This window comes from Panulirus ornatus, chromosome 37 (assembly GCF_036320965.1).
Source record: "Panulirus ornatus isolate Po-2019 chromosome 37, ASM3632096v1, whole genome shotgun sequence".
Taxonomy (NCBI): Eukaryota; Metazoa; Arthropoda; class Malacostraca; order Decapoda; family Palinuridae; genus Panulirus; species Panulirus ornatus.
Genome location: NC_092260.1, coordinates 22,410,665 through 22,436,447, shown reverse-complemented (window position 1 = coordinate 22,436,447; position 25,783 = coordinate 22,410,665). Strand labels below are relative to the sequence as shown.

Below are 25,783 nucleotides of genomic sequence, written 5' to 3'. Positions count from 1 at the left end.
AAGAGAAAAAGAAAGAGTAGCACTCCTCATGAAGCAGGAGTTGTGGGAATATGTGATAGGGTGTAAGAAAGTACATTCTAGATTGATATGGGTTAAACTGAAAGTGGATGGAGAGAGAGGGTTGATTATTAGTGCCTATGCACCTGGTCATGAGAAGAAAGATCATGAGAGGCAAGTGTTTTGGGAGCAGCTGAGTGAGTGTATTAGCAGCTTTGATGCACGAGACCAGGTTATAGTGATGGGTGATTTGAATGCAAAGGTGAGTCATGTGGCAGTTGAGGGTATAATTAGTGTACATGAGGTGTTCAGTGTTGTAAATGGAAATGGTGAAGAGCTTGTAGATTTGTGTGCTGAAAAAGGACTGGAGACTGGGAATACCTGGTTTAAAAAGAGATATACATAGGTATACATGAGTAGGAGAGATGGCCAGAGGGCATTATTGGATTATGTGTTAATTGATAGGCATGTGAAAGAGAGACTTTTGCATGTTAATGTGCTGAAATGGGCAGCTGGAAGGATGTCTATTCACTATCTTGTGGAGGCGAAGGTGAAGATTTGTAGAGGTTTTCAGAAAAGAAGAGAGATTGAAGGGGAGAAGAGAGTGGTGAGAGTAAGTGAGCTGGGAAATGAGACTTGTGTGAGGAAGTATCAGGGGAGATTGAGTGCAGAATGGCAAGAGGTGAGAGCAATGACGTATGGGGAGTGGGGGAGGAATGGGATGAGCCAGGAACAGACAAAAAGGTCACATTCATTCACACTCAGTCTCTAGCTGTCATGTGTAATGCACTGAAACCACAGATGGAGTTCTTCCTCCATCTTTCTTATCCTAAAAATCTTTTCCTACCCTAACTCTTCTTTTAAAAACAGTATCATTCCGTACATGTTGTAATTCAAGTTATACACTGTACCATATAACATAATTTATATAAGGTGAAAAATACAATATATGCAGACTTACTTATTATATCCTCATCATCACTAAACACTGGTTTTTCTGTGTTCCCATCCTCAACCTCATAGTATTCATCTCCAAACATACGGGACATTGCCTGGTCATGTGTTGCAGGGTCAAAGTCCTTATTCAATTCTTTATCCTGTATAAAAATTTCGACATGTTAATAATGAACTTTAATAGAAAAAATAGGTATGTTATTAGTGAAGTGTATCTATATCAAACCTTTCCCCCATTATGTACGGTCCAGGTACACACAATTTCACTACGGCACATTTCAGTGCTTTACACATCAAAAATTATAGGGTGGGTTTCATTCAGGTGCAGCAATCATTAAGAAAGGTTAGGTGCACTGCCCTAGCTCATTCCAAAACTAGGGCCAAAGAAAGACATCTCAGGGTATTGTGTTACTTTTAATTCTGTACCCCTAATTACCTCCTCCCTTTAACCTCCAGTCCCTCAATTATCATTCCAGTTACTTGTCCTTGTTTTCTTTTGACCAACATTTGAATTACACCTAAACTCTGTTATAAAGACAAAGCCTAGCTCAGACCCACAGCAATATATAGTCAAAACACCTGGGCTTCCTCTAACAAAATCTGATGTGATGAAAACCCTCAGTAATCATAGATGAATATGAAAAAACATATCCAAAAATACTCTAAATTTTATATGCCTGAGTACCAGCATACCTCTTATGACTGGTAAAAGAGCAGCTTAAAAGGTGCAATATCATATATAACTTCATTTAAAAAGTAATGATCTAATCAATTCTAATAAATTTTTTAGATATTTTTTGATATCTGAGAATCTCCCACACACACAGTTCACAAAAGGATATTAAGACTGCCACAGTGAGAGTTTAAAACCACAGACAAGTTGAACTGTGAGTGTATCAACATTTATGAAGAGAACAAAACAGGAAAACCTGATTGATAACAATTCCACTCTTCTGGAAATTTTCTTAGCAGCTGAATTCACTCAGACTAATTTGCAAGACATAAGTCCAGATGAAAATTAAAATGTATACACATTTTTCTGAAATAAAGATTGAGATAAGGCTCACCCCAAGATCAATATCCATATTCCCTGATGCTTCTTTAATTTTTTGAATCTTGGCTTCAATTTCTTTGTATTTCAATGCCTTTAGTTTTCGTATTTCTTGCCGTTTCAATTCTTTCTCCTCTTGTTTACGCTGCTTCAAAGCTTTGTGCTTTAATTGTTTCCGTTTATCACTCGCACGCAAAGATTCAGGGATAATTCGTGGATATTTCTTGATGAATTCATCATCTGGTTCTTCATACCTGAAAAAAGTTTTGATTGTGAAAGTATTATCTTGCAGAATCAAGGTCATTTAGATCTCTAGCCTCTGTCACATCACAGACTGCTAAGTTCATCATGGCAATTATGATGAAATAATGAGAAAAAATCAAAAGAAAACCAGTTTTGATGTATGCAAGAATTTATTTTATACTTGAAAAATATATAACACCAAAAGACATACTTGTGTATTGTAAAAGCATCTGCCTGTAAAGAAGCCACTCAACAATGTTAAATGGACTATTACCAGGCAATGATCCTTCAGCAGCAGTTTCCCAATTTCATCATTTCAGGCACTCGGTGTGTTTTAACAAAAAATCTGTGCAAACGGTAACCCATCTTGCTGCATGTGGAAAAACCGGCAGGCTCTTCAGTTACAGGTGACTTTACATTATAAGTGATAGACAAATATCAATCAAGGTAAATAGGTAGGGGACTGTACAAAACAAATACATTGAAACAATAGTGCCGTATGGGCTAAAATGAAAATGTCGGCTAAGTCATGAAATGACTGTGAAGTATTTGCCCTCAGACTTGTATGAATGCTATGTAGGAAGAATCTCATTTCAAGAGAAAATATTGAATTAATGATAAAGCTGGGAACCACTTAAATACATAGCAGCATGGGCAGAAGAGGATGATTTAACAGACACCCACTGAATAACCAGACTTTACAAAGCAAAGCAGCTCTCGTACTGATTATTTTAGCTCTTAATAATGACTAAAATGTCAGTGTACCTTGTAGCACATTCACAATGCATTACATCATATTTTGGAGTAATGCAGTTTAATATAAGTTAAGACTTGTCTATACAGCTAAAAAGTATTAGTAACATAAGGCAAACAATGACTTCTCAATAAGTCTGAACTAATTTGAACACAAGTGAATTAAAGAAGAAGCACAAACATCTATCCAACCACAAGCACAAATGAGACAGGCACAAATGAGACAGGACTGACAAAGGGTATGATTTTAGCTATCTCTATCACCTTTTGAATTCATACTCCTGCTTGCCGACTACCTGTGATGGAATAATAAGAGTCTATTTGATGGCATAAATCTGATGGAGAAACACTTAAAAAAATCACACCTATATGCATCACATTTGTCATTTCCAACTCCACAGCACGGGAGCTCAGGTAGAAACTCATGTAAAGGGGCTTAATGCATTTTTTGTACATGAACACTAAGTATCCACCTCAGCTAATATCTTCACTTATAGTTATTTTCACACATCCCTGAATGCTATGTATTCACCTCAACTAATAGCTTTACTTACAGTTACTCTCTCATGTACTTTAATCTTTTCTTTAAACTATTCATTCTTTTCAAATGTACCAAATTAATACAATTCTCGCTTAATTAGAAAATCTTCTCAAAAAGATAAAAGAGCCATCTCTTAGAGATGTTGGAATTTTAATGACATTTAAATTGCTAATAAAAAATAATATTAGCTACCTAAACAATTTCAGCTGTTTAACCCTCTCACTGCATCAAGCCACATTTATGGTGAGCAACACACAACATATGTGGCTGGATAAAGCATGGTGCACTATGCCTCATATTTGGATTTAACATCTTGGACTCTGATTTGAATTCCTAACTGATGTATGATTCCACAGGTTATCCATAAATGACAATAACAGCTGGAAACAATTTTATGCATCACGGCCACCCATAAATCAAACTGTGACTGCCATCATGGTGAGAAGCTAGATTTATGTGCAGATAATTATAGTCAATTTTACAATGCAAGAAACAATTACACTTGTTATTCATTCATTCATTATTTTTATTACACTTTGTTGCTGTCTCGTGAGATAGCGCAAGGAAACAGACAAAAGAATGGCCTAACCCACCCACATACACATGTATATACATAAGTGCCCACACATGCACATATACATACATATACATACACAGACATATATACATATATACACGTACATATTCATACTTGCTGCCTTCATCTATTCCCGTTGCCACCCTGCCACACATGAAATGGCATCCCCTTCCCCCAGCGCATGTGCAAGGTAGTGCTAGGAAAGACAACAAAGGCCACATACGTTCATGCTCAGTCTCTAGCTGTCATGTGTAATGCACCAAAACAACAGCTCCCTTTCCACATCCAGGCCCCACAAAACTTTCCATGGTTTACCCCAGATGCTTCACATGCCCTGGTTCAATCCACTGACAGCACGTCCACCCCGGTATACCACATTGTTCCAATTCACTCTATTCCTTGCATGTCTTTCATCCTCCTGTATGTTTAGGCCCTGATCGTTCAAAATCTTTTTCACTCCATCCTTCCACCTCCAATTTGGTCTCCCACTTCTCGTTCCCTCCACCTCTGACACATATATCCTCTTTGTCAATCTTTCCTCACTCATTTTCTCCACGTGACCACACCATTTCAATACACCCTCTTCTGCTCTCTCAACCACACTCTTTTTATTACCACGCATATCTCTTACCCACACATATCTCTAACTTTCATTACTTAATCAAACCACCTCATACCACATATTGTCCTTAAACATCTCATTTCCAACACATCCATCCTCCTCCACACAACCCTATCTACAGCCCATGCGTTGCAACCATATAATATTGTTGGAACCACCGTTCCTTCAAACATACTCACTTTCGCTCTCCGAGATAACATTCTCACCTTCCACTCATTCTTCAATGCTCCCAGAACCTTCGCTCCCTCCCCCACCCTGTGACTCACTTCCGCTTCCATCTGCTGCTAAATCCACTTCCAGATATCTAAAACATTTCACTTCCTCCGGATTTTATCCATTCAAACTTGCCTCCCAATTGACTTGTCCCTCAACCCTACTGAACCTAACAACCTTGCTCTTATTCACATTTACTCTCAGCTTTCTTCTCTCACACACTTTACCAAACTCAGTCACCCGCTTCTGCAGCTTCTCACCCAAATCAGCCACCAGCATTGTATCATCAGCAAACAACAACTGACTCACTTCCCAAGCCCTCTCATCTACAACAGATTGCATACTTGCCCCTCTCTTCCTACTCATACACATGCCTTACATCCTCGATAAAAACTTTTCAATGCTTCTAACAACTTACCTCCCATACCATATACTCTTAATACCTTTCACAGAGCATCTCTATCAACTCCATTATATGCCTTCTCCAGATCCATAAGTGCTACACAGAAATCCATCTGTTTTTCTAAGTATTTCTCACATATATTCTTCAAAACAAACACCTGATCCACATATACTCTACCACTTCTAAAACCACACTGCTCTTCCCCACTCTGATGCTCTACACATGCCTTCACCCTCTCAATCAATACCCTCCCATATAATTTCCCAGGAATACTCAACAAACTTATACCTTTGTAATTTGAGCACTCACCTTTATTACCTTTGCCTTTGTACAATAGCACTGTGCATGCATTCTGCCAATCCTCAGGCACTTCACTATGAACCATACATACACTGAATATCCTTACCAACCAGTCAACAACACAGTCACCCACTTTTTTTTAATAAAATCCACTGCAACACCATCCAAACCCACTGCCTTGCTGGCTTTCATCTTCAGCAAAACTTTCACTATCTCTTCTCTGTTTATCAAACCATTCTCCCTGACCCTCTCACTTCTTACACCCCCTCGACCAAAACACCCTATATCTGCCACTCTATCATCAAACACATTCAACAAACCTTCAAAATACTCACTCGATCTCCTTTTCACCACTACTTGTTATAACCTCCCATTAGCCCCCTTCACGGATGTTCCAATTTGTTCTCGTCTTATGCATTTTATTTACCTCCTTCCAAAACATCTTTTTATTCTCCCTAAAATCTAATGATACTCTCTCACCCCAACTCTCATTTGCCCTCTTTTTCACCTCTTTCACCTTTCTCTTGACCTCCTGCCTCTTTCTTTTATACATCTCCCTGGCATTTGCACTATTTCCCTGCAAAAATCGTCAAAATGCCTCTCTGTTCTCTTTCACTAACAATCTTGCGTCTTCATCCCATCACTCGCTACCCTTTCTAATCTGCCCACCTCCCACCTTTCTCATGCCACAGGCATCTTTTGCACAAGCCATCACTGCTTCCTTAAATACATCTCAATCCTCCCCCATTCCCTATATGTCATTTCCTTTCACCTTTTTCCATTCTGCACTCAATTACACATGTATTACTGTTAATATTTTTTATGAAAATATGGTTATTTTCAATTCATTTCTCTCCAGGTAACTGAGTCTTGTTGATACTTCATGCTAGTTAGAATTGGAGGTAACATCTGGTAAATATAAGTAACCCTAATCAGTAAAGGAAGCTTTGGATCCTTCAAACGGGCAGGAAAATTCAGCCCACAGCTGATGCGAAGTTCATCCATATCAAGTGTATAAAACTGTTGTGAGAATAGTCACTAATGGTATCAAATAGTCCTATAACACTAAAGTTTCCCCCTAAAACTCCCTATTCCTCATGTGAGCTAATAATAATCTAATTCAGTTTTAGAAAATTAACCCGAGTCTCTATTTCTACTATGGCAGATCCACATTATGCTTCTGTAAAGCCAATCATTTGATAATATGTTTCAGTCTATGAGTTTCCATATACTGTACTGTATTTTGACAATGGAAAGCTCATCCACGTTCCAAAAAATTTACAAACCCAGAATAATTTCACATACCTGAATCGATATTTTGTTTCAAAGGTGTCCATCTTTTCCAGTGTCTTCTCATCCTCAGACAGTGTTTCTTCATCAATAACAGTTTCATTATATGCACGTTCAATTGCTTCATCATCATCTTCAAGGTATCTGAAAATCAAAAAGATTATTAACTCACCACATTAACTAAAAACTTCGTAAATATATCTTTTAAGTCATTTCTTGCACTTAAATCACAATTTTACATGCATAATTTTCCAAATATTTTGTGAATAGCAAATCCATAACGTCAAGTGTTACATTTCCAGAAAATAGGCTCAATACAATTGCCAAAGAATTCTGTTTGTGAAAATGGCTCTCACATTAATACAAGTTTTTCCTTGCATATGCACAAGGAAAATCATGAATCCTGAAACCATCAAAAAGCATAACTTCAATGCAATATGGGAGAGGCATTTGAGTGGGATTTCAAAATGATCCCTAACTTTTCTGTTCAGGTCTCATGTGTTCTTTGGAGTGTGGTGACCTGAGGCCACTTAGCTTTCTTTTTGAGGTCTTTACAAAACTAAAGAGAAAATAAATACATGAGCTATATTCATCAATATAGGACGTAGTTTGCAGGATGAATAAATGTAGGGTGAGTGTAGAGCACATCAGATTTGCATGAAAATAAGTTGGTGCCGCATCATCAAGCTCATCAGCAGGTAGCAGCAGTGCCACATCAAGTGGAGAAATAGGTTACCTGATGTAATATTAGCTGAGAGTGAGTTTGACTAGTTCACATAGCTTGTAATTTTGTACATATTCCTCCTAATTGATTGTATGAAATGTCAAACACTAAGGCTCCCTCACAACTCTAATCATTAACCTACTGACTGCTGATATCCTTTTCCACAATTTCCTGTGTGAGGTAGTGCTAAGAATAGATGAAGGATAACCTATTTATCACAATCATTATAATAATTATGACTATAGTACTATCATCATTAAGAGTATCTTCAAAAAACTTACCTTTTATTAAGGAAGAAGTCTGCCAACCATTTGTCATTCTTTGATAACTTTGGGTCTCTCCATGCATCTCTGAGGCCCTCAAGTAAGTTCTTATCTTTTGGATTACTTACTGCTGAACTCTCTCCCCTGACAAAAGCTACTGCATCTCCTACATCCTAATCATGAAATAGAAGGAAGCAATTAAAAACAGTGCAAATGGATCTATGCATTAAACATATGAGTTTTGATTTTTCAGCAATAAAAAGCTTTAGCTACAGTGACTCTATATAAATATATGTCAATAAGGCTTAAAAATCCACTGATAATGAAATATACCTAATCCTACAAAAATGAAAAAGTTTGAAAATCCTTTATAAAGGGGTATGGATAAAAATGTGTAATTGATGTTTCAGAAGCTGTAAGTACCTGCTCCAACCCATCAAATTAAAAATGGAGCAATGATATTGCAAAGAAAAAAGATTTAATTGGGTGTGTCATGTCCCTCAACAAAGTGTTTTACAGTACAATCAAAAGATTTATTACTGTACAGGCATACCTTTGTAGTTTGTTCCTTTTTGTTCTTCTGTGTGTTTTCTTTGACCGTGAACAGTCCAGACGACAATAATCCATCCCCATCATCATCACTGCTCTCTTTATCATCCTTAAAAGTTACTGTTTCTTCGTCCTCTGGTTTATCTCCATAATCTTTCATCAGAAGGTCTGGCAATAAAAACAATCACACTATAACTCTCATGATCTTATGTTAACCTAGGGTACTGGTCCACAAAATAATAACCTATAGCAATCTATCTCCATTATCATTATTTCTGTAATCATGATCAAAAGCAGCTTTTTTTTGTTTGTTAGTAGGGGAAATATTTCCCCACCATCATTATCACAATTATGGCAATGATTTCAACTTACAGATTTTTCTTCATAATAATAATATCCATGCACTATCATCTAAAGGATTCTGTTCATAATATTGTAACTGCGAAAAAACCAAAGCTTTTCCTTCTTTGAAGCAAGTATTGGTAAGTCCCAACCCTAAGAAGGGTGACCATTCTTACCCCTCAAACTATCATCCTGTTACTTTGATATCTACCATTTCCAAAGTCTTTGAATCTCTCCTCAACTCCCATATCCTAAGATATCTTGAATCTCACAGTTTTCTCTATGATCACTAGTATTGCTTCTGTAAGGCAAGATCCACTGGTGATAGATATTCTTTCCTAACATACAAATGTCTGGTCATCATCCCTGAAAGATTCTGAAGCACTAGTGTCTCATCTCTAAGCTCCCCTCCCTCGCTGTATTCCCTCACAGCTTCCACTGTGACCAAATGAAAATCTGGGTATAGATGTTATTCTATGTGGTCATTAAGTATTTAAGAGTCAAAAGACTGCATTTCATAGTAAGCCTTTAATTACCACTTGGATTAATCATATTCATATGCTAATTACTCGACTAATTACATGAATTTTTAAGTTTTGACCACAGACTCTTACTCAACATATGTAAAACCATCTGTGCTGAAATTTTCAAGAAAATCCATATTTTCAAAAAAATCTAAGAAAAATACAAGCCTTGCTTTTTGCCCAGATTTTCAACTACTTCAGATTTTAATGAAAATCTGAGTGTTGATGTTATTCTATATGCTGAGAGATTATTTCATGTCAAAAGACTGCATTTCATATCATTAAACATTTACTTACCACTTGGAGTAATTATAATATTAATATGCTTGTTACTCGAACAATTACACTAATTTTTAGGTTTTGACCACAGATCCTTATTCAGCATATGTAAAAGCAAATATGCTGAAATTTTCAAGAAAATCCATATTTTTCAAAAAAATCAAGAAAAATCCAAGGCCATTTTCAACTTCTTCAGATTTTAATGAAAATCTGGGTATATTTGTTATTCTATATACTGATTAAGTATTTAGAGTCAAAAAACTGCATTTCATATTATTAACCCTTTAATTACCACTTGGATTAATTATAATAATATTCATAAGCTGATTACATGATGTTTTAAGTTTTGACCACAGATTCTTGTTCAGCATACTTAAAAGCATCTATGCTGACATATTCAAAAAAATCCATTTTTTTCAAAAAACTAAGAAAAATCCTACGCCTTGCATTTGCATTTTGCCCAGATTTTTAACTTCCTCATATTTTAATGAAAATCTGGGTATAAATGTTATTCTATATGCTGATTAAGTATTTCGAGTCAAAAGACTGTATTTCGTATTACTAAGCATTTAATTACCACTCGGATTAATTATATCTATATGCTAATTACTCAACTAATTACACGATTTTTTAGGTTTTGACCACAGATTCATATTCAGCGTACTTAAAAGCATCTATTCTGAAATTTTCAAGAAAATCCATATTTTCAAAAAATCAAGAAAAATGCCAGGCTATATAGCCTTGCATCTTCCTCAGATTTTCAACTTCAGATTTTAATGAAAATCTGAGTATAGATGTTATTCTATGTGGTCATTAAGTATTTAGAGTCAAAAGGCTGCATTTCGTATTATTTAGACTTTAATTACCACTTGGATTAATTATATTCATATGCTAATTACTCAACTAATTACACAAATCTTTACGTTATCACCACAGATTCTTATTAAGCATATGTGAAAGCATCTATGCTGACATTTTCAAGAAAATTAATATCTAAAAAAAATCAAGAAAAATCCAAGGCCTTGCATATTGCTCATATTTTCAATTTCTTCAGATTTTATTGAAAATCTGAGTATAAATGTTACTCTATATGCTGATTCAGTATTTCAAGTCAAAAGACTGCATTTCATATTATTAAGCCTTTAATTACCACTTGGATTATAATATTCATATGCTTATTACATAAATTTTTAAGTTTTGACCACAGATTTTTATTCAGCATACTTAAAAGCATCTACGATGAAATTTTCAAGAAAATCGATATTTTTAAAAAATATATGGGTTTAGATGTTATTCCATGTGGTGATTAAGTATTTCGAGTCAAAAGACTGCATTTCGTATTAGACTGCATTTCGTATTATTAAACCTTTAATTACCACTTGTATTAATTATAATAATATTCATATGCTATTTACTCAACTAATTACATGAATTTTTAAGTTTAGACCAGAGATTCTTACTCAACATACGTAAAAGCATCTATGCTGAAATTTTCAAGAAAATCGATATTTTCAAAAAATCAAGAGAAATCCAAGGCTTGCATCTTGCCCTGATTTTTTGCTTTTTCAGATTTTAATGAAAATCTGGGTATACAGGTTATTCTATATGCTGATTAATTATTTCGAGTCAAAAGACTGCATTTCGTATTATCAAGCCTTTGATTACCACTTGGAGTAATTATAATAATACGCTAACCACTCAAATTTAAAGAATTTTTTAGTTTTGGCCATAGATTCTTATTAATCATACTTAAAAGGATCTATGTTGCAATTTTCAAGAAAATCCGTATTTTCAAAAAAATCAAGAAAAATCCAAGCTATAGCCTTGCATTTTCCTCATACTTTCAACATCAAATTTTAATGAAACTCTGTGTATATATGTTATTCTATGTGGTCATTAAGTATTTTGAGTCAAGAGACTGCATTTCATAATATTAAGCCTTTAATTACCATTTGGATTAATTAAAATATTCATATGCTAATTACTCAATTACACGATTTTTAGGTTTTGACCACAGATTCTTATTCAGCATATGTAAAAGCATCTATGTTGAAATTTTCAAGAAAATGCATATTTTTAAAAAAATTAAGAAAAAATCCAAGGCATTTTGCCCAGATTTTCATCTTCAGATTTTTAATGATTTTAACGATTTAACAATTTTTGCAGGGAAAAAATGCAATTGAGTGGGAGATGTATAAAAGAAAGAGACAGGAGGTCAAGAGAAAGGTGCAAGAGGTGAAAAAAAGGGCAAATGAGAGTTGGGGTGAGAGAGTATCATTAAATTTTAGGGAGAATAAAAAGATGTTCTGGAAGGAGGTAAATAAAGTGCGTAAGACAAGGGAGCAAATGGGAACTTCAGTGAAGGGCGCAAATGGGGAGGTGATAACAAGTAGTGGTGATGTGAGAAGGAGATGGAGTGAGTATTTTGAAGGTTTGTTAAAAGTGTTTGATGACAGAGTGGCAGATATAGGGTGTTTTGGTCGAGATGGTGTGCAAAGTGAGAGGGTTAGGGAAAATGATTTGGTAAACAGAGAAGAGGTAGTGAAAGCTTTGCGGAAGATGAAAGCCGGCAAGGCAGCAGGTTTGGATGGTATTGCAGTGGAATTTATTAAAAAAGGGGGTGACTGTATTGTTGACTGGTTGGTAAGGTTATCTAATGTATGTATGACTCATGGTGAGGTGCCTGAGGATTGGCGGAATGCGTGCATAGTGCCATTGTACAAAGGCAAAGGGGATAAGAGTGAGTGCTCAAATTACAGAGGTATAAGTTTGTTGAGTATTCCCGGGAAATTATATGGGAGGGTATTGATTGAGAGGGTGAAGGCATGTACAGAGCATCAGATTGGGGAAGAGCAGTGTGGTTTCAGAAGTGGTAGAGGATGTGTGGATCAGGTGTTTGCTTTGAAGAATGTATGTGAGAAATACTTAGAAAAGCAAATGGATTTGTATGTAGCATTTATGGATCTGGAGAAGGCATATGATAGAGTTGATAGAGATGCTCTGTGGAAGGTATTAAGAATATATGGTGTGGGAGGAAAGTTGTTAGAAGCAGTGAAAAGTTTTTATCGAGGATGTAAGGCATGTGTACGTGTAGGAAGAGAGGAAAGTGATTGGTTCTCAGTGAATGTAGGTTTGCGGCAGGGGTGTGTGATGTCTCCATGGTTGTTTAACTTGTTTATGGATGGGGTTGTTAGGGAGGTAAATGCAAGAGTTTTGGAAAGAGGGGCAAGTATGAAGTCTGTTGGGGATGAGAGAGCTTGGGAAGTGAGTCAGTTGTTGTTCGCTGATGATACAGCGCTGGTGGCTGATTCATGTGAGAAACTGCAGAAGCTGGTGACTGAGTTTGGTAAAGTGTGTGGAAGAAGAAAGTTAAGAGTAAATGTGAATAAGAGCAAGGTTATTAGGTACAGTAGGGTTGAGGGTCAAGTCAACTGGGAGGTAAGTTTGAATGGAGAAAAATTGGACGAAGTGAAGTGTTTTAGATATCTGGGAGTGGATCTGGCAGCGGATGGAACCATGGAAGCGGAAGTGGATCATAGGGTGGGGGAGGGGGCGAAAATTCTGGGGGCCTTGAAGAATGTGTGGAAGTCGAGAACATTATCTCGAAAGCAAAAATGGGTATGTTTGAAGGAATAGTGGTTCCAACAATGTTGTATGGTTGCGAGGCGTGGGCTATGGATAGAGTTGTGCGCAGGAGGATGGATGTGCTGGAAATGAGATGTTTAAGGACAATGTGTGGTGTGAGGTGGTTTGATCGAGTGAGTAACGTAAGGGTAAGAGAGATGTGTGGAAATAAAAAGAGCGTGGTTGAGAGAGCAGAAGAGGGTGTTATGAAGTGGTTTGGGCACATGGAGAGAATGAGTGAGGAAAGATTGACCAAGAGGATATATGTGTCGGAGGTGGAGGGAACGAGGAGAAGAGGGAGACCAAATTGGAGGTGGAAAGATGGAGTGAAAAAGATTTTGTGTGATCGGGGCCTGAACATGCAGGAGGGTGAAAGGAGGGCAAGGAATAGAGTGAATTGGAGCGATGTGGTATACCGGGGTTGACGTGCTGTCAGTGGATTGAATCAAGGCATGTGAAGCGTCTGGGGTAAACCATGGAAAGCTGTGTAGGTATGTATATTTGCGTGTGTGGACGTATGTATATACATGTGTATGGGGGGGGGGTTGGGCCATTTCTTTCGTCTGTTTCCTTGCGCTACCTCGCAAACGCGGGAGACAGCGACAAAGTATAATAAAAAAAAATAATATAAAATAAAATATATTTTTAATGAAAATCTGGGTATTGATGTAATTCTATATGCTGATTAAATATTTCGAGTCAAAAGACTGCATTTCATCTTAAGCCTTAAATTACCAATTGGAGTAAATATAATAATATTGATATGCTAATCACTCAACAAATTACGCGAATTTTTAGGTTCTGACCACAGATGCTTATTCAGCATACTTAAAAGCACCTATGCTGATATTCTAAACAAAAAAATCTATTTTTTCAAAAAAAATTTTGCATTTTGCCCAGATTTTCAACTTCATATTTTAATGAAAATCTGGGTATAGATGTTACTCTATATGCTGATTAAGTATTTCCAGTCAACTGACTGCATTTTGTATTATTAAGCCTTTAATTACCACTAAGATTAATTATTTCAAAAAGCATCTATGCTGAAATTTTCAAGAAAATCCATATTTTCAAAAAATCACGAAAAATTCCAAGGCATTTTCCTCAATTTTCAACTTCTTCAGATTTAAATGAAAATCTGGATATAGATGTTACTCTCTGTGGTGATTAAGTATTTCAAGTCAAAAAACTGCATTTTGTATCAATAAGCCTTTAATTACAACTTGGATTAATTATAATATTCATATGCTAATTACTTGACTAATTACATTAATTTTTAAGTTTTCACCACAGATTCTTATTAAGCATACATAAAAGCATCTACAAGCACATAAATCTACAAGCTCTTCACCATTTCCATTTACAACACTGAACACCCCATGCATACCAATTATTCCCTCAACTGCCACATTACTCACCTTTGCATTCAAATCACCCATCACTATAACCCGGTCTTGTGCATCACAACCACTAACACACTCATTCAGCTGCTCCCAAAACACCTGCCTCTCATGATCTTTCTTCTCATGCCCAGGTGCATATGCACCAATAATCACCCATCTCTCTCCATCAACTTTCAGTTTTACCCATATCAATCGAGAATTTACTTTCTTACATTCTATCACATACTCCCACAACTCCTGTTTCAGGAGTACTGCTACTCCTTCCCTTGCTCTTGTCCTCTCACTAACCTCTGACTTTATTCCCAAACCACTCTTCCCCTTTACCCTTGAGCTTCGTTTCACTCAGAGCCAAAACATCCAGGTTCCTTTCCTCAAACATACTACCTATCTCTCCTTTTTTCACATCTTGGTTACATCCACACACATCTAGACACCCGTCTGAGCCTTCGAGGAGGATGAGCACTCCCCACGTGACTCCTTATTCTGTTTCCCATTTTAGAAAGTTAAAAAATACAAGGGGGGGGAGGATTTCTGGCCCCCCGCTCCCGTCCCCTCTAGTCGCCTTCTACGACACGCGAGGAATGCGTGGGAAGTATTCTTTCACCCCTATCCCCAGGGATAATATATTCATATATACATATATATATATATATATATTGTGGAGGCTAGGGTGAAGATTTGTATGGGTTTTCAGAAAAGAAGAGTGAATGTTGGGGTGAAGAGGGTGGTGAGAGTAAGTAAGCTTGGGAAGGAGACTTGTGTAAGGAAGTACCAGGAGAGACTGAGTACAGAATGGAAAAAGGTGAGAACAATGGAAGTAAGGGGAGTGGGGGAGGAATGGGATGTATTTAGGGAATCAGTGATGGATTGCGCAAAAGATGCTTGTGGCATGAGAAGAGCGGGAGGTGGGTTGATTAGAAAGGGTAGTGAGTGGTGGGATGAAGAAGTAAGATTATTAGTGAAAGAGAAGAGAGAGGCATTTGGACGATTTTTGCAGGAAAAAAATGCAATTGAGAGGGAGATGTATAAAAGAAAGAGACAGGAGGTCAAGACAAAGGTGCAAGAGGTGAAAAAGAGGGCAAATGAGAGTTGGGGTGAGAGAGTATCATTAAATTTTAGGGAGAATAAAAAGATGTTCTGGAAGGAGGTAAATAAAGTGCGTAAGACAAGGGAGCAAATGGGAACTTCAGTGAAGGGCGCAAATGGGGAGGTGATAACAAGTAGTGGTGATGTGAGAAGGAGATGGAGTGAGTATTTTGAAGGTTTGTTGGATGTGTTTGATGATAGAGTGGCAGATATAGGGTGTTTTGGTCGAGGTGGTGTGCAAAGTGAGAGGGTTAGGGAAAATGATTTGGTAAACAGAGAAGAGGTAGTAAAAGCTTTGCGGAAGATGAAAGCCGGCAAGGCAGCAGGTTTGGATGGTATTGCAGTGGAATTTATTAAAAAAGGGGGTGACTGTATTATTGACTGGTTGGTAAGGTTATTCAATGTATGTATGACTCATGGTGAGGTGCCTGAGGATTGGCGGAATGCGTGCATAGTGCCATTGTACAAAGGCAAAGGGGATAAGAGTGAGTGCTCAAATTACAGAGGTATATGTTTGTTGAGTATTCCTGGTAAATCATATGGGAGGGTATTGATTGAGACGGTGAAGGCATGTACAGAGCATCAGATTGGGGAAGAGCAGTGTGGTTTCAGAAGTGGTAGAGGATGTGTGGATCAGGTGTTTGCTTTGAAGAATGTATGTGAGAAATACTTAGAAAAGCAAATGGATTTGTATGTACCATTTATGGATCTGGAGAAAGCATATGATAGAGTTGATAGAGATGCTCTGTGGAAGGTATTAAGAATATATGGTGTGGGAGGCAAGTTGTTAAAAGCAGTGAAAAGTTTTTATCGAGGATGTAAGGTATGTGTACGTGTAGGAAGAGAGGAAAGTGATTGGTTCTCAGTGAATGTAGGTTTGCGGCAGGGGTGTGTGATGTCTCCATGGTTGTTTAATTTGTTTATGGATGGGGTTGTTAGGGAGGTAAATGCAAGAGTTTTGGAAAGAAGGGCAAGTATGAAGTCTATTGGGGATGAGAGAGCTTGGGAAGTGAGTCAGTTGTTGTTCTCTGATGATACAGCGCTGGTGGCTGATTCATGTGAGAAACTGCAGAAGCTGGTGACTGAGTTTCGTAAAGTGTGTGAAGGAAGAAAGTTAAGAGTAAATGTGAATAAGAGCAAGGTTATTAGGTACAGTAGGATTGAGGGTCAAGTCAATTGGGGGTAAGTTTGAATGGAGAAAAACTGGAGGAAGTAAAGTGTTTTAGATACCTGGGAGTGGATCTGGCAGCGGATGGAACCATGGAAGCGGAAGTGGATCATAGGGTGGGGGAGGGGGCGAAAATCCTGGGAGCCTTGAAGAATGTGTGGAAGTCGAGAACATTATCTCAGAAAGCAAAAATGGGTATGTTTGAGGGAACGGTGGTTCCAACAATGTTGTATGGTTGCGAGGCGCGGGCTATGGATAGAGTTGTGCGCAGGAGGATGGATGTGCTGGAAATGAGATGTTTGAGGACAATGTGTGGTGTGAGGTGGTTTGATCGAGTAAGTAACGTAAGGGTAAGAGAGATGTGTGGAAATAAAAAGAGCATGGTTGAGAGAGCAGAAGAGGGTGTTTTGAAATGGTTTGGGCACATGGAGAGAATGAGTGAGGAAAGATTGACCAAGAGGATAAATGTGTCGGAGGTGGAGGGAACGAGGAGAAGTGGGAGACCAAATTGGAGGTGGAAAGATGGAGTGAAAAAGATTTTGTGTGATCGGGGCCTCAACATGCAGGAGGGTGAAAGGAGGGCAAGGAATAGAGTGAATTGGATCGATGTGGTATACCGGGGTTGACGTGCTGTCAGTGGGTTGAATCTGGGCATGTGAAGCGTCTGGGGTAAACCATGGATAGCTGTGTAGGTATGTATATTTGCGTGTGTGGACGTATGTATATACATGGGTATGGGGGTGGGTTGGGCCATTTCTTTCGTCTGTTTCCTTGCGCTATCTGGAGTCATTATAAAAATATTAATATGCTAATTACTCAAATAATTACAAAAATTCTTAGGTTTTGACCACAGATTCTTATTCATCACATTAAAAGGCATCTATCCTGAAATTTTCAAGAAAATTCATATTTTCAAAAATCAAGAAAAATTCAAGGCTTTAGCCTTGCATTTTGCTCTGATTTTCAACTTCAAATTTTATGAAAATCTGTGCATAGATTTTATTCTATATGGTGATTAAGTATTTAGAGTCAAAAGACTGCATTTCGTAATATTAAGCCTTTAATTACCACTTGGATTAATTATAATAATATTCATATGCTAATTACTTGACTAATTACACGAATTTTTAGGTTTTGAACACAGATTCTTATTCAGCATATGTAAAAGCATCTATGCTGAAATTTTCAACATCGATATTTTCAAAAAAATTAAGAAAAATCCAATATGTGCATGTATGTATTTACATGTGTGTATGGGTCCATTGTTTCATGTTTCCTTACGCTACCTCGCTTACGTGGGAGACAGCGACAAAGTATAATGAATAAAAATAAACTTGCATTAATCTGAAGGAACCAACAAAATTTCTGTACTGGCCAGAGGCACTTTATCATAGCAGAGAGCAAAGTCATACTGAGAGCTGTTATAATTTCACATGCACTCAAAGGGTGTGACATTAGAAAATTCCCGTGTCTGACTCACGAAAGCAAAAGCACAATAAAGCTGCAAATACACTTCAGTTTTATAGAACAATTTAATCTTCCCTTACGTTCCGTTTGTAACACAAAAGATGCAAAAAGCATACATGGGTTCCGTCTGACAACTGATAACAGAAGAATGAAAAATAGCATTGTTTGAAGGGTAATGAGGAATCTGATAATATGCCAGACCATGTCAGGGTGTACTGCAAATATTCACACAACACACTAATTTCTGTTCTCATCAGGGTATACTACATATATTTTTACAACACTGCTTACCATTATTATCATCTAGCTCTCCACCATAATCCATGATGAAGTGCCTTTCAAAATCCCTAACGGTGAAAGGCTTTTCTTCTTTTTCCTTCTTCTTGGTGTAGTTACCACAAAAGAAATCATTCCTTTCCAAAACTGCTTCACTCTTTTTATGCAAAGCACCCATAGTGACTAGAAAGTCATTGTCAAATTCTGGGTTGTCAGGCTGAAATCAAACCCTTCATGAAACAGACATTGTAAAACTAAAAATTCCAAACATAAATGCTGAAATGTTAAATGAAGAACAGAAGACTTCTCAGTAAGCTGACAATAATAAAAATGGCACCTATCCTAAAGCAAAATGCCCTGTCAACACTGGCCTCCAGTTAAAAAGCTCAATATGACTGAAGAAATTATTAATATCAAATTCAATGAAAGTATAAAACATTTGGCAATAGCAGTAATTAGAAAAAAAGACTATTTTCATCATTATGAAGGACAATCTAAGATGAATGATGTAACTCTATTTTTGAACCAGCTAATGATTAAGGGAATGAGCAATATCATCAAATCTGATACAAACTTTAAAAGTTATCTAAGATACTGCTCAGAAATAAAGTCTGAGACACATATAGATGGATAGACAAACCAATAACAAATGTTACATCTTCAAACCTGGTCTCAGTCAAAGTTTTAAGAAAACTAACAAGGTTCAAGTGCTAGTAACTGCATAATATATGCAAAAAAGGAAAAATGTACTGATGTAACACCATATGAGCTCCATGAAAACAAGCAATACGCCAATCTACCTACCTCAACAAATTCATCATCTGAAGACGTTTCTGAATCTGAAGAAAGAATGCCATCTTCTCCATAACGGTCTTTTACTGAGGAAACAAAAACACAATGCAAATCAATCTTTCATCAGATAAAACTATCCATTAATCTATTAGCATCAATTCTACTCCCTATTTTGCTTGGTGGAACATGTACATACACTCTCTCAGCCCAGTCATAGAGATCCCCATGTCCAGTGTGATCAAGCAAAACATGAAGTTCTATAATAGGACATGCACTCTTACCTTTTCACTGTACAATAGGTTGATTAGACAAAACTAAAATCTCTACACACAAAATGCATCCATTGCATCCAATCCTAAATCATTCTCTGAAATCTTCATCTGGTGACTGGGAATACTTGGTTTAAAAAGAGGGACATACACAGCATACATATTTGAGTTGAAAAGATGCTAGTATTATTGGATTATACATTAACTGACAGACATGTAAAAGAGACCTTTGGATGTGTGTGTGCTGAAAGGAGCATCTGGTGGTATGTCTGTTCACTCCCCTGTGGAGGCAGAGGTGAAGACTTGTACAGGTTTCTATTAATGAGGAAAAATTACCAGAGAGAGGAGAAAGGTGAGAGTAAGTGGGCTTGGAAAGGAGACTTGTGGGAAGAAATACCAGAAAAGACGGACTGGGGAATAGCAAAACGTGAGAGTAAACGAAGCTAAGGGAGTGGGTGGTGAATGGGAGGTATTTACAGAAGCAAAGCTGGCATGTGCAAGAGATGCAAGAGGCATGCAAAAGGTGAGAGGTGGGCAGATTATAAAGGGTACTGAATTGGGGGACAACGAAATAAAGTTACAAGTGAAGGAGAAAAAAAAGGCTTTTGGGCAATGCTTACAGGAATGGAATGGAATTGACTGGGAACTGTATAAGAGACAGCGAAAAAGCAAAAGGAACAAGCAGGTGTTTTTAGAAGGGGAGAGTTAATGTGAACAAGTATAGTAAACTTCAGGAAGAATTAGATTTTTGGAAGGAGGTTAATAAAGAGAACAAAGAGGAACATTAGTGATGGGGTAAAGGGAGAAATGGTAACAGGTAATGATGAAGTGACTTGGAGAGGGAGTGAGTATTCTGAGGGATTGCTGAATGTGTTTGACAAGAGGGTAGTAGATGGAGGGTGTTTGGGTCAGGGTGATATGAAAAGTAAGAGAGTAATGAAAAGTGGTTTGATGAAGACAGAAGTGGTGTTCAAAACCTTGCATAAGTTGAAATGTGGCAAGGTGGCTGGAGAGGGTGGTATTGCAGCTGAATATCTTGATGTATGTTACGATTCTTAGTGTATGTAAGGATCAAGATGAGATAGCCTGAGGATTGGCAGAATGCATGTATAGGCTACTATAATAAAGATAAGGGAGATAAAAAATACATTCAAACTACAGACGTATAAGTTTGTAGAGCATATCTGGCATGTAGTATGCAAAAGTAGTGATTAAGGGGGGGAAGGCATGTACAGAGCATAAGACTGGGGAGGAACAGTGTAGTTTCAGAAGTGGTAGAGGATGTGTGGATCAGGTAATTGCTTTAAAGAATGTGTGCAAGAAATAGTTAAAGAAACAGATGGATTTATATGTGGTATTTATGGATCTGGAGAAAGCATATGACAAGAGTTGAGATGCCTTGTTGAAGGTCTTAAGAATATATGGTGTAGGAGGAAAGCCACCAGAAGCAGTGAGAGGTTTTTATCATGGTTGTAAGGCATGTGTATGAATAAGAAGAAAGGAAAGGTCTGCAGTATTCATTCAGTCTGTAGGGAATAAGAGGGGCCCGGAAAAAAATCAATTTGTTGTCTGTACATGCAATAGTGGAAAACATTATCTTTTAAGGTAGAAAAACTTGAAGAGCAATAAAAGCCCTTGTGCATGAGAAGAGTTTAAGTGTAGGGTATGCAAATTTGTATGCTGAAATACTTGTCCCAACTCTGAAGTATGTGTGTGAAAAGCTACTTTCTGCAGCTCAAAATAGATAAAAATAAGAACATGGAGATCAAGAATTCACACATTATAACAAAAAACACAAGACTGTTGATAATGAAGGTGTAAGGATATGTAATGTTATGATATCACCATGTAGAATGTAGAATATATGGTAGATGATTGGGTTGGTCAAGAGAGTATACAGTAGTATGGATAAGGATACAATGAGAAGAGGTAGACTATGTACAAGAATGACAGACACAGACTGATCATCTGGAACAAAAAACTGATTTGTGCATGATGGTGGTGTGAATGAAAAGCAAGGACAAAAAGAGATGTGCTTATTTTAGCAAGATTAGCATATTTCACTTGAGCCTACTGGACTACAGCTGATGCCAACAATGATGCACAATACTGACACGAAGGCCAATAACCTTACACCATCTTACTTTTTAAGGCAAGCTAAAATATTCCTATTATATTAGCTTAAACATCAACAATGATTGTTAGTAAGTTTATTTCAACAAGAATTATATACTGATCAGGCAACAAAATTAAAAAAAGGTTATCATTAAGTTTATTGCTTCTCTACAGCAAGTTTACAGATATTCACATATTTCATTTGTCTGAAAACAACAATACACAGGTATAATACATATATTTTCTGGATGACACCTACATTTTTGTAGCTCCTCTCCTCTTCGCCATTCTTCATACTTGGTAGCATAGTCCTTATTAATCTTAAATGTTTCTTCTTCTTCATCAGAAACCTCATTAAACAAGACTTTCTTTTGCGGCATTCTTTAACAATGAATTAGTCCAAAGACCTATGAAATAAAATACGTATCAATGAAAGATAACTGCAGATATTACAAGAAATATAATATATATGCTCAGTCACTTTAACATATAAGATTAAAAATGCAGTAAATAAGACCAACCAACCAAAATAATTTGCCATACAAGTGCCAATTTTTTTATAAATACCAGAATTACATTAATGAGCATTAAGTTAAAATCATAACCTAATTGTAATTTTTTCAAATATAAAACACCAGTACATACGAAATAAGCCCAATCTTGAAACTCCTAATTAACACATCAGTGTAAAATCAACATGCCTTTTCACACTGGTTTTGGGTAGCAGTGACATTTTAGGTACTAAGATATAACAGCAATTTCCTAATAATGTAGGAATGATTCCTACCAAGAGATAATCAACAAAAAATTAAATCAAACCTGCATATCATCCAAATTTATGAAACAATCAAATATAACAGTTTTGTTTAGAACTCTGTATAAACCTTCTACATCAATCATCGTAATCAGATTTACAAACTTGAGTTTCTTCATAATAAGCTACAGGCAAGCACAGGTACACCACCGAATTTCCGGCAACTGATGGCTCGGCACCTCCTTTAGTCCAGACAAAATTACGTGAGGGAACTTGAAATTACCGCAGCCACCAAACTAGTTTACTGGGCATCCATAGATGGCGTTGTGTGTAGGAGGAGCCTATTTACATTCTTTACAATGCACTTGTTGGTAATGATACTGTAATTCTGGGAGATTCTTAGCTTATTTTGCTTAAACTTAACTGTAGCTATGACTTCTAAGACATTTGAGTGTCAGTCGCAGTGTCAAATATAAACACCAGTCCATATCAATCCAATATAAAGTAGAACTGTTGAAAAAATGGACCGTGGTGTTTCAGTGTGTAAGCTGTGTGACATCTACAGTACTGGTTCATCAATTGTTTAAGATATAAAGAAGCAAAGGGAGAAAATATTGAAATTCTATGCAGACAGTGATTCCAAGAAGCAAATGACGATGAGAAAAACTATGAAAGATGGTAAGAGTACTGAGCATGATCAAGTGATGATGGAATGGTTTCGACAGCATCGGAGTGATGGAGTGGACTTGTCAGGTAGGATGATAATGAACCGGGTTAAGTTGTTCCAAAAAGAACCTAAATTACAATATGAACATGTCTATGGTGAAAAATGGCTTCAAAAATTAAAGAAGGATCATGGAATTTCCATGAATAAAGTGTGCGGAGAAAAGAGGTCTGTAAAACACGAAGGAGCTGTCGAGAATGTGGACAAATGTGAAACTCGCAGCTGACGAGCACCTCAGTCCTGAACAGGTGTATAATGCAGACAAAATTGCATTATTCTGGCAATGCACACCTAGAAAAACACTGACAACAGAAGACAAAGAAAACCCCTCAGGATTCAAACAATCTAAGGACAGACTTACCATCTTAGGGAGTTCAAACATTTAATATTTGTTTAATCTAAATTTCTAGCAGTCCATGGTATACTTCAGACACATGGGAGATGCATAATTAGTGGGTTAAAGGAGTGTTGATAAACTATTATTACATGCCATGGTTGGTCCAGCAAAATGGTTAATCAGGTAAGGCTTTGGAACCAAGAGTGCCAGAAAATCGGTAGTGTACCTGTACAAATATTCCAGTATTAATTTAATGTGTTGCTGTAAATGCATAAAATCAGTTTGTGGGAAGGGTGGGTGGCAAAGCTAACAGCCACAATATCATATCTATTTTTGGCAACTGGCACAACTCTGCAATCCTATGATGTCTCAATAACGTAAGACTAACAAATAAAAATTTTAATAAATTTCAGTTTCGGGATGAAGTTTGATAAGGCTGACATAGGTTCTATTGATTTCTAAATGTTTCACCTACTTTAAAATCAATTTACCTGACATCTTTCATATAACCATCCCCCCCCCCCCCCCAATATTGCTTACATATCATAAGGTAAACATTTGTTTAAGATCACGGTAAATATACTATATGGATAAAGAGGAAGCATCTATCTGTGAACTGTCTCACAGTAGAAGTGGTCTGAACAGGAGCATAATCTATAGCATTACGTGAGGTACACCAGACAAAGTAATTTACTTTGGTAGATCTACTTGCAAAAACAAAATAATACTCTACAGAATCTGAATCAGCGACAGTGGAGGAACATCATTTCTCCACAAGATTATTAGCAAAGACACTTGCAGATCACATTAGTATGTCATTTGTCCCAGTTTCTCTAGCTGAAAGATTTTCAAAAAAGTGGTAGCAATTACTTCCCTACAATCTGAACAGTTGGCACAGAATGGAGAACTTTTACTCCACAACTGCTGGAGGAGGCGCCACAGGTAAAAACAAACTTGATATCTACTCAACTGGTATCACTTTAATCACTATTTCAAACAAAACACGAAAGTTCACTCTGAAAACTTTTCTCATTCAGTAAAATGGTAAACTGTGTAATGCTCCAAATCCTGCCCTACAAATGTTTCTATAATCACAACAGATTATACTAATCAAGTTCCGTTAAGTTACCATTTCCCAAAGCTAGTTTCGATGTTGAACTAAAACAAGACTTCTCACCACAGTTTGCACATTAAGAAACAATTTAACCTTATTTACCTACTGACAAATAACACGGGCAAATAAACTTGGCTGAGGTTATTACAACAAATATGCGTCCACAATCAGTAGTGCTGTAAGGCAAAGATTCAGTTTCTTCTAATACGCTTAAATAGTCACACTACAGGTAACACGTAGTCAGCCTAGGACTGTAATGCATCGTTGCAGGTGGACTTACAGTTCATTTAGGTTCTTCTGATTTAATGCGAATCACTAATCAGTAAAATTACAGCCCAGCGTACATCAGTGTTCGTTCCTTATTTTCATACATCATAACTAGACAACTGTGAACTTATACTTATCAAAAATAATCTTTCAATACTCTTTGCACCGACACTTTTCCATCCAAACATAAACAATAACGTGTGGTCTGGAAAATATGTATGTAAATGAAACTTTAAAGAATATAATTATCTTAACGTTTTTATATTACAAAATTTATATAAATATTTATAATAATAATTACAATAATAATAATAATAAAATAATCTTTCAATGTGCTTTTGAAATGTGATTTTCTGCGTCTCTTGGCTCCGCATGCGCTGTGGAGAGTTTTTAAGGTGCAATCCGAGATATTAGTTCCCGGATTAGGTTTTAATGAGACGTTTCGAAGAGCCATAAATTAAGTTGAACTTATCTTTTGTTTTAGTTTGTTCAAATTGCAAGATCCCATACCACTTCTCCGTGCACGAGTGGCATGAGTGAAACACCCATAATTATTTATGAAACATTTCTGTCATCGTTAACGCCGTCACGAATTCAGTGGAAAGTAAAAAACATATTTATTATATGCAGCTTTCCAGGTTTTAAAGGCTTTCCACCCGTATGTTGTGCTGAAGTAAAAATTCAACCCTTTGCCGCAAGAAACATCATTTCCCCTGACGTTTCATGAAGTGTTGCAGGGATTTTTTTACTTGCACTGCCATT

General features: G+C 36.9%; 1 protein-coding gene across 6 annotated transcripts in view; it reads right to left on the bottom strand.

Annotated features, from left to right (window-relative positions):
* LOC139760590 (uncharacterized) overlaps window positions 1-25,231 on the bottom strand; it is a 57,390-nt gene extending 32,159 nt beyond the window's left edge. Inside the window, exons 1-9 of one of the 6 annotated variants that reach the window (XM_071683967.1) lie at window positions 25,035-25,231; window positions 22,085-22,232; window positions 19,454-19,527; window positions 18,665-18,866; window positions 8,485-8,648; window positions 7,950-8,104; window positions 6,960-7,088; window positions 2,019-2,256; window positions 959-1,094 (exon numbers count right to left, since the gene is read on the bottom strand). In XM_071683967.1, coding sequence (XP_071540068.1) covers window positions 959-1,094; window positions 2,019-2,256; window positions 6,960-7,088; window positions 7,950-8,104; window positions 8,485-8,648; window positions 18,665-18,866; window positions 19,454-19,527; window positions 22,085-22,205 — 1,219 coding nt within the window. In that variant the 5' untranslated portion in view covers window positions 22,206-22,232; window positions 25,035-25,231. Of the gene's footprint in view, window positions 1-958; window positions 1,095-2,018; window positions 2,257-6,959; window positions 7,089-7,949; window positions 8,105-8,484; window positions 8,649-18,664; window positions 18,867-19,453; window positions 19,528-22,084; window positions 22,233-24,847 lie in introns of all 6 variants that reach the window. The other 5 variants (XM_071683968.1, XM_071683969.1, XM_071683964.1 and 2 more) reach the window with 5 other exon arrangements.
* Between the last annotated feature and the right edge of the window lie 552 nt (window positions 25,232-25,783).